Raw genomic sequence first — 10,193 nt, 5'->3', positions numbered from 1 at the left:
TATGAATGAAAGAACATAGTCATTCATTCACTCTACTTACCAACATGCCAGACTACTGACTGATTGATGGATTGATTGGTTTCTATGATGAAGACATGATTGAATGAATGAATGAATGAATGAATGATGATGAATGAAAAAGCATACATTCATTCAATCAGCTGTTCAATCATCTACTTACCAACATGCCTTTCATATATTTTCTTTTCATATATCTCCAAGGTATCCACATTGTTTACAAGCTACATAAAAAACAAACAGATGCCCCCAGTTCAGCCATTGTGACCAAAACGTCATTGTTATTAACAGAGAGAAAATAAATATATAAACATGTATTTATTCCTGCTTGGAATAGCTGATTACCTGAAATGCCTGAGTGACAGTGCCGTGCACCAATGACTAACCGTGTCCCTCCTCATCTCGCAGGCCTCTCGGGCACGTGGAGGTCCTCGGCCAGCGGGGTGCTGGAGGTGGACCCCAAGACCGGCGTGGCCGTGGCCAGAGACGTGGGCAGCGTGACGCTCTACTACGAGATCCCCGGCCAGCTGAGCACATACCGAGAGGTAGAGGAGCTTTGGCATCAGTCCACAGCCTGCTTTAACCATAACACATACCGAGAGGTAGAGGAGCTTTGGCATCAGGCCAGCTGAGCACATACCGAGAGGTAGAGGAGCTTTGGCGTCAGTCCAGCTGAGCACATACCGAGAGGTAGAGGAGCTTTGGCGTTAGTCCACAGCCTGCTTTAACCATAACACATACCGAGAGGTAGAGGAGCTTTGGCGTTAGTCCACAGCCTGCTTTTAATCATCTCTGTGATCCCCGGCCAGCTGACCACATACCGAGAAGTAGAGGAGCTTTGGCCAGTTGAGCACATACCGAGAGGTAGAGGAGCTTTGGCGTCCGTCCACAGCCTGCTTTTAATCATCTCGGTGTGGCTGGGGTATGGAGGTTGGCGCCTGATAGACGGATTCTCTGTGTGCTCTTGCAAACGGGTCCTCCAGAACCGAGAGGGTTGTCCGGCGCGTTGAGTGGTTAGTTGGAAGGACGGGGATGGCGCCGGACTCCAGAGCGGCCGGTGTGGGTTTGTCCCGATCCACATTGGATCGGCGCCAGATCTGTGCTGGGTGCGGCTCACCCCTAGGGAGGCGTGCTTGTCTCGGAAGTGGGTTTCCATGCCGATGCATCTTCTGACCTCATCAGCGGTGTCCAATCTCTCTTGCAGCTGTCACTCTGTTGGCGAGGCTCCCGAACACACCGTCGATCAGATTAATTAGCTTATCTTTTTTTTTTTTTTTGGTCTTTTGGGGGTTTTTTTCCTCCAGAAATGTGAAAGCATTTTGTTCAAGCAGTGTTTAGCTGCAGTGGTGTATTTGCATATGAACACTTGGTGTTGGAATCAGACCAATTGATGTTCACAGGCAGGAGGATAAGACAAAAAGAAAATTCGCTTTGTTTGGTTTCCTTCTGATCATTTCCTGAGGGAGAATCCTACTTTATGAAACCCTGTATTTTCATATCGCCACTCCTATCCACAGGCAATCTGAAGGGCTGGAATCCAAGCACATTTCTTTTGCTTTTGCCATCTTTACTGTTCATGTGCTCTGAGCTAAAAAATCACCTCTGGTGTTCCTGTGACAGGTTGTAGTTGATGGCGTCACCAAAACATCCGTCATGGTTCCTTCAGTGCCCGGGAAAAACGTCCGAGAGTCCAGAGTGCTCCTGACGACCAGAGACCGTGGCACCAACCTCATAGGTGAGTCCAGTGGCAGAATGTCAGTTCTGTGCTTTCTTTATAATTCAGCCACTTCTTTCATGTGGGCACAGAACAAGGTCTTTCTGGCACGTATCTGTATCCGTTGCCAACTTCTATCATCATCCTCCTCAGTTACGATGTAGGCTACTCACGAGACCAGATCCGGATGAATGTCGATGTCATTTATTTCTATTTATTTATTAACTTTCGAATCGATCTAATCTATAACGCGTTCAGTAGAGGATATACAGTTAACCGATACAAAATCGGCATAACAAATTAAGCTTAATTCCTCAATATTCATAATCAAATATCTGTCATCTAATTTAATAAACATTAGGTAACATAAGAAGAATACCATTATTCAAATGCAGAAATATTATCAAAACATAATTTTTACATAATTTTGCTCTAACAGTGAGTACATTATCCTTTACTCAATAGTATAGGGTAAAAAACACACAGCGTAGGGGTCTTATTTTCTGATCCTAACCAGCGAACTATACATTATCCCACTTATTATACATTTACTTGCCAAAATGATAAGACATTATTTCATTCCCTTTTTATGATTTTTGTTGCAGTTTGGTGGCTTCCGCTGAGAAAAAAATAGAACTTTAAAATTTCAGGTGTAGCATAGCAACATGTTACTGTCCAATACATTTCCGTTGCGAGAAGTGAACGCACTACTTGAGGAAGGATATGAAATATGTGAATCGGAAGCACAAAACCCGTCGCCAGTGGCAGCGGTCTTCAGTTTTATTTATAAAGAAATCATTATAAAGAAATATGGAAACTTCGAACATTGGGATTCAATTAATTGGAACTTTCTGCAACATTCTGAAGAGCTGTATAATAAATAGTAACGATAAAGCTTACATTAATGATTTTAAGTAGATACAATGTACTTATTAAGTTGATTAACTAAGGGGTTTAATACAATGTACTTATTAAGTTGATTAACTAAGTGGTTTAATACAATGTACTCATTAAGTTGATTAACTAAGTGGTTTAATACAATGTACTCATTAAGTTGATTCACTAAGGGGTTTAATATAATGTACTTGTCATGGAAGGCTATATTGTTACATGTTGGCATTTCTAATGCTAAATGTGACTAACAACATACAGCAACGACCTGCATACCTGCATTTTACCATTTTACCATCAATCAATTAAGTTTTTAGAATATTATACTTAAGGCTTCTTCCCCCTATACCCTGCTGGAACACCTGTTCAAGTGCATGCTGTTGAAATAGCAACGCTATGAGAAACAGATAATTTCTCCGTGCTGTAAGGTGCTTTGTGGCCTCTATAGCAGTCCTTCTCTTTAAAGTGTGACTCACTCTCAACATGATTGGCAGGGAGGAATGGGCCTTCCAGCTGGGCCTTGTTGAAAGTGTACTCGCTAATCATTAAGCCCAACAAAAAAATCCTACAATCCAGTTCACAAACCTTTTTTTTTTTTTCTCCATTTTTGTGATTGCAATCAGAATATAAAGCCAACTACCTGAAGAATAATAATAATAATAATAATAATAATAATAATAATAATAAACATTAGCTAGTTTGTTTAATTCTTCCAAATGAATTGAAGTGATTGTAAATGCTGGGTGAAGCACAAGGCTTTAACAGAGTAGATGGGATTCTCTGCCGGTGCAGCTGAATGATTTATCAGTAGAACGAGGAAGATGGATGTGAGAGCAGGGAAAGGATTTATATTTTCCTTGTGTGGTGCTGTGTTGAGGTGTGTGCTGTGCTGTGCTGTGCTGTGCTGTGTGGTGGTGTGTGATGCTGTGTGGTGGTGTGTGCTGCTGTGCTGTGTGGTGCTGTTGACTGATCAGCAGAGGGATGAAGAATGAGATGAGGAAGAGGAAGGGTTTTTATGATGATGGCCTTTCCCCCCCGCAGGCTCCTGTTCGCCTGCTCAGACGGAGCGCATCCCCGCTCTGCATCCGGAGTCTTCCGTGCGCTGCCTGCTCTCCTTCACCAGCGAGGCCATCGGCTTCTCCGCCCACAGCGTGTTCCACACCGAGACTGGCTTCGACACTGGCACAGGTACACAACAGCAGAGCGTAACGCAGTGTAGCGTAACACAGTGTAGTGTAGCGTAACTCAGGTGACACAGATGTGGATGAATATGGCCTTCATGGGGTGCACAGGAAGAGGCCATCTCTTGGCAAAATAGGTTTAAAAAAAAAAATATTAAAAAAAAGCACTTTTGTGATCATAGCGTAGCTCACCTGGCGCTGGCTCCCAGAGATGCTTAGGATCTACCTTTTTCCAGATGGAGAAGCCTGTCTTTGGATTTCAAATAGTTAAAAACTGTTAACTACAAGAACAAACCCTGAAGAGCACTCGTAAGACAAATGGCTGCTGAATAAGGCATACGCTGCTGAATTCTTGATTTGAAACCTTCTGAAGGTTAATTGGATGGTAGTAGCCCCAAGGTCAAGCCCCAAGGTCAAGGGTCATATTTACCATGAAGTAGAGCTGCTCTGGGGAGGTTAAGTATCTCAGTAAATTAAAGTCAGACATTTAGGCTGAAGGGATCTAGCGTAACGTAAAGTGACGTAGAACGCCAATCGAACCTCATCAGGGGCTGTCCTGTGGACCTCTGATCTCTCTTCTGCTTCCCAGCCTCATGATGAAGTCTCCTTCCTGTGCTACAGTCAAATGCTACACATATGTCACGCAAAGAAAGCCGTAAAATTCAGCTTTTATGATCTAAAGATCATTATTTAATCTACCGAGACCGGTTGAAGGTGGCCTGATATTATGGCCGACTAATCACTAATGGGTTTGCACATAATTGTGTCTGGCAGTGCCAGCACTGCCTCTTATGAAAGGGGAGTCGCACAAGAGCCCAAAGCAGTGAACTGGAGACCATTTCAATACTAAAGCCTTTGTTTGAAATTAGGCTCTGAGAGTATGTAAAACAGTATGCTTGACTGGTTATATGAGAGATTGAAGACTTCCATAAAAAAAAAATGATCAATCAACAGTGAAAGGAACATACACTAGCAGAACAAATAATTGATAAATAAATGATGACCAAATAGATGGCTAAATAAATACAAAAGAATAAACATGTTGATGCTAAAATTATTATATAAATAAAACCAGATATTGATAATGTAATCTTTTATCCTGACTTTGGGGCTTGTTTTAATATAAAAAATAATTGCATAGTAATTCTTTGGTAACACTTTATTGGGATAGTCCACTACTGTTTCAATTCAGTCTTTCTAATAGTTCACTGAACATCATCTTAACCACGAATTGTCTTAAACAATTAACGATTCAACATTAAAGTTTGTTTATAATCCATCCAAATAAAATGTGACCAATTATTTTTATGACACAGCATATGGTGTTTTGTTTTTAAACATTAATCACTCTTTTCTCTCTTCCCACTTAAAACCCGTATCTGCTGTGCGCTGGTCCTCTGGATCCCTGCAGGTTTCTACAGCTGTGCGCTGACTCTGCAGCCGGTCACCGACCAGCAGATCAAGGTGCTGAGCATGTCCATGACCAACCTGCTGGTCAAGGCCGGTGTGGAGGGCAGCCACTTCTCCGGCGAGCAGGTCGGGGCCCTGCTGCCCGTCAACCCTGGTCTCTATGCCGACCAGAACGAGGTGATCCTCAGCAACCAGCACACCTCGGCTGACGTCACGGTGTATGGAGCACCTGGTTCCCTAGGAAGCTTGGAGGTGACTATGACTTGGTAGCTTGGTATTGATTACGTGTTGACTACGCAGGTAGTAGTGGGAGCAGTGACAAAAGAAAGACCTTAATTTTGTGCAGATTGATGTGACTATAAGCATCTGCAGCATGCTGTCAGGGTTTCTATACAGATCCGGGGGGAAAATGCTAATCTTAATGGGGGAAAAAAAAGATCAATGAATTTAAATTAATTGTGGTATGTTCAAATGTTGTCATTTAAAAGATGGTGGGCTTTATTCATATAATGTCATTGAACAGGACTGCTAGTTTCCCAAGCTCATGCTGGATTGCCTAACCCCCCCCCCCCCAAAAAAAAAAAAAAAACAGGTGACCTCCAGTTCCCCCACACTAGTGGTCAGTGAAAAGGAGGTTTCGCTGGCCTACCCGAGCTTTGCCAAATACACCGTCACCGCGTTGAAGCCGCAAGGAGCCGCCTCGGCCAGCATCTCCATTAAGAGTCCCTCAAGCGACCAGGTCCTCACCGTCCCAGTCACCATCATACACGTGACGGAGCCCAGTGCACAGCTGAGAGGTAGGTCAATAGCATCGTCAACGTCAACAACATCGTCAACGTCAATAACTTAATGGATTTTTAAATGATACCTTAAGTTTGGGTCTTAATTCGGTTACTTGCCCTGTCCGTTCCGATTAGCCGAGTAAAGATGCCGTTAGATAAAACGGCAGTTGATTATAATGTTAAGTTCCGATTAGCAGAGTGAAAATGGGGTTTCAGTGTTTTGGTGTTGATTGAATAACAATGGATGTTATTCAAGTTGCAATCAACCGCAGTCCGAATAAAGTGACGATTCTCCTCATCGCGTTTCAACTCTTAGTCGATGCGGCTCTTGGCTCTGAAGAACCCAGCATCCTGCAGCACTTCATTGAGTCCTACCAGGTGATCTTCTTCACCGTCTTCCTGCTGCTGGCGGTCACGGCCATCGTCATTATTGGTGAGTGCTCCTAGCACCCTAACCCCCCAACACACACGCATACACACATATATACACGCACACACACACACGCATACACACATATATACACGCACACACACACACACACACACACACACACACACACACACACACACACACACACACACCTCATCCCAACCCTGCCTCCCAGGCACAGAGAGATTATTTAGCAATTACCAAATGTCGGCTAAATCGATAGAGATGTGTACTGTATAAACAGTCGGCTGATGAGGCCCATTTATTGTGGTTTGGCTGTTGACAAACTGTGACAAAGTGCTTCTGGATGCGTGTTTCCCCCTCCTAGTGTGCCATGCTCTCTTCTCCCCGAGGGATCACACTCCACACCCAGCCTTCATCCAGAGCTCCCCTCTTTCAACAGGTAGGACCAGGCGTCCTGGTACACGCTACACTAGGGGTGTAAGGGGCGGCTATGTGAGAGAGTTTTAATCTTGTTTCTCTGTTGCTTTTAGTCTATTTGTCCTTTCTAAATTGTTTGGGTTGTGCTGAAATGAGGATAAGTTGCAATCGATACTGGGCTTTGTCAGGAGCAGTTAATTGTTTCAATGATTTCTCTGTTGTGCTTATTTTGAATTTTAAAAAGAGGAATAGCCTCTTTATAATACTGGGTAGATGTGCAACTACAGCAACAACTCTCACTTTCGCTTTTAGAGGTTTGAAGCTCCGTTCTAGAACAGACCCAGAGTGTGCATTTGTTCTGTCAAACCCCCATTTTGTTTGCACTTCCCTAATTGAGTCTGGACTCTTGTCATTTAGTTCCATCCACTCCAGCCTCGAGTCCCTTCAAGAATCACAGTCCTCCAGCAACCAACAGCAGCCCGCGGTTACGACTCTACTCCCCCGATTACAACTCCCGCTAGCGCCGCTGACACCGGTGACCCCGCCGTCAGACCCCGCAGTCAGACCCCGGACACATCAGAGAGTGGAGCGAGAAGTGCCTTACTCACTCCGATGACTGTTACAGGGCAGCTTGCTTTGTTCTGTTTGGATCGCAGATGTATGCATAATCACAAACAGAGAGCTTAATATATATATATATATATGTGTGTGTGTGTGTGTGTGTGTGTGTCTATTAGAGAGAAAGCGAGTAAATGATGGAGTGTGTAATGCATGTGCATGTATAGTGTTTTGTGTTCGTGTTTTTTTTTTTTGTGTGCTGATGTGTACATTTATGTATGAAACATGGCATCTAATGAAGTATGCCTGTGTTTCAGTTGTGTTTTTAATTTGTGGAATTTGTTTTAATATTTTTGCTACATTCGCTTTTATTTATACAACTTTTTTGTTTGTTTTCTTGCTTTGCACTATTTGCGGCTTTGGATTATTTTCTCATGGCCCTTCCACATAGATGAATGATGATGTGACATAGTTTGAAATTGTTGTGAAACTCAGGACAAACTGACAAACGGGGCACAGCTTGTTTGCAGATCCAAACCCATATCGCTGTATCTGTGCCCGACATGGTGTAGCATTGCCAAGATTATGACCACTGGATCCGTCCCATCAATCGCACAAGACAACTTCAAAAGTCTCCACAAGTGAAGATGAAGAGGCCAGTTGACATTTTTTTCTTTTCTCAATCGTGGTTTTCTAATTACTCCTAGTTGGTATTGCAAGCCTCCAGTGACTTCCTTCCAAGGCATCTAGAAGGAGCCATGAAGACTCCACTCACACCTCATTAGTAATGTGAAACACGTGAAATGATGTGAGACTTCAGCTATTAGTTTCAGTTTCAGTTTCATGCAGTCAGTCAGTTCCAGCTGACGACACCTGTGAATATGACGGTACCTGTGAAATGAGGGCGTGTGCTTTTGCATGTCCGGCCTTATGGGTTCAAATCGGGTTCTTTTGAGGCATTTCATGAGGCCTTGCGAGACTGCAGCATCATTGCAGAAAGCAATTAATCATGACTTCTGTGGTGCATTTATGAAAATGTTAAAGCTCTGAGTTTGTTTTGTATTATTATTTTTTTTGTTAATTTGCTAGTTGAGGTCAACTAGAGGGCACTGAGATTTGTATTGAGCGGTGGGCTGTTATGGACAGACAACACGGACACATAAAAGCACATAAACTTGTGTGAAGAAAAAATGTAATTCTTGAAAGGATTTTTTGTGAGCTCTTAAAATTTGGAGTTCCACACTGGGAACATCTAGTTTTTGTTTGAGTTGAGGGTGGTTAATCTGTGTTTATATTTTCCACTCAGGTCCTTGGTTTCAGTTGAAGTCATGGTCTTCATCTGTCATATAAAACTGTTGCCTTTCACCATGAAGTTTGTTGTTTAAGAAACAAATGATGTGAAATTCTTTATTTCATGTACAGTACTTTCTGCCTGGCTTTGTATGTTTTGTTAAATAAATAATAAATGCTGATCTTAAGACATCTGTCCTCAACTTTCATTTCCTATGCTATTTCATTCCTACCCAAAATCTATCTGCTGTGTACGACGTGTAATACTGATTTATGTTTTATCTAGCCTGGGACTAAGGAACACAAAGCCTTTTAGTCATGGAGTTCAAGGATCTCATGACGGATTTGTTTTATGATGACATATTGGAATTCTGAGAAATTAGATTTTATATCTGACATCAATCTGTCAAAAAAAGAGACCTTGTATCCGACAGTTCAAATCTTCTTGTCACTATACTGGATTGTGAAAACTGGATTATGAAATGAGGGATTGAGTTGCTCTGTTGTTTGGGCATCTCCCAGCGCTGTACCGATGTTTCCGAGGCTGGCATCCGACCAGAAGCCTCTGGAAGGATAAGTTGCTATCTCTGATGCTGGTTCAGATCAGGGACACCCCGTACACACACACACACACACACACACACACACACACACACACACACACACACAAAACAGATGGATTTCAGATGGCAGGGAGACTCTTAAACAGATTTGGCACAGGTGCGGAGCGTACCCACTGGTCTATAAGTCCCCCAGCACCAAACCTGGCATTTGTCTAGGGGGCTCTGGATGGGTAACTGGTTGGCTTTCATTCAGAGCATGTTATGCACCTGACTCCAGCGATGTACCCTCCCCCCACCACACACACATGCTTAGCAGTGGATCTGGTCCAGTTGTGCTCAGGGCAAGAAATCCAGTGCTGCGCATGTCTGAGCCTGGCATCGGACCAGGAGTCTGTGGACGCTGGTTCAGATCAGGGACCCGTATTATGCACCTGGCACCAGCCGTGCCCCATCCTCTCCACAGATGGCATGGGTGGAGACTCAGTAACTAGTCTGGCCCAGATGCGGCCTGTTCCCGTTTTCCAGAGAGAGCAGGCAGGTCTCTGGGATGCCAGGACCAGCCCTCATCACAGAGAGAGACTGCCATCTGGACCGGAGCCAAAGGGATCTTAGCGCTGCAGCACAGCACAGCACGCCCGCTCCACAGCCCGCTCCATCCTGCAGCACAGCACAGCACACGCTCCCCATCGGTAACCAGCCCTGTTAGCTGTCACACGGCGTAGTTTCCGGTCATGATTCTGCCACTGTAGGGACGTGTTCCTGCTGTTTTTTTGTGTGCTCTGATCAAAGAAAAGGTGACGGTAATACAATGGCTGAATATATCTGTAGTCTTTAAGGCTTTAAAGTAGGAAGTTAAGCAGCGCAAAAGTACGGACAAAATGCAACAGCCCGTGACTAAATTACCTTAATACACCCTTATTGCAGGGATCAAAGAGGCCGCCAGTGACGGGGATCAGTTTCAGAATCTGGGATCAG

At 43.8% G+C, this 10,193-nt stretch overlaps 1 protein-coding gene across 1 annotated transcript; it reads left to right on the top strand.

Annotated features, from left to right (window-relative positions):
* The first annotated feature begins 151 nt into the window (after positions 1–151).
* On the top strand, positions 152–8,843 carry LOC122132020 (nuclear pore membrane glycoprotein 210-like). Its single transcript, XM_042706768.1, has 8 exons — positions 152–563; positions 1,639–1,753; positions 3,665–3,811; positions 5,216–5,466; positions 5,807–6,011; positions 6,313–6,429; positions 6,755–6,829; positions 7,225–8,843. The coding sequence occupies exons 1-8, from the start codon at positions 396–398 to the stop codon at positions 7,326–7,328; spliced, it is 1,182 nt and encodes a 393-aa protein (XP_042562702.1). The 5' UTR covers positions 152–395; the 3' UTR covers positions 7,329–8,843.
* Positions 8,844–10,193: the final 1,350 nt, after the last annotated feature.

The sequence above is a fragment of the Clupea harengus genome, unplaced genomic scaffold (genome assembly GCF_900700415.2).
Source record: "Clupea harengus unplaced genomic scaffold, Ch_v2.0.2, whole genome shotgun sequence".
Taxonomy (NCBI): Eukaryota; Metazoa; Chordata; class Actinopteri; order Clupeiformes; family Clupeidae; genus Clupea; species Clupea harengus.
This window is presented reverse-complemented; position numbering and strand designations above follow the sequence as displayed.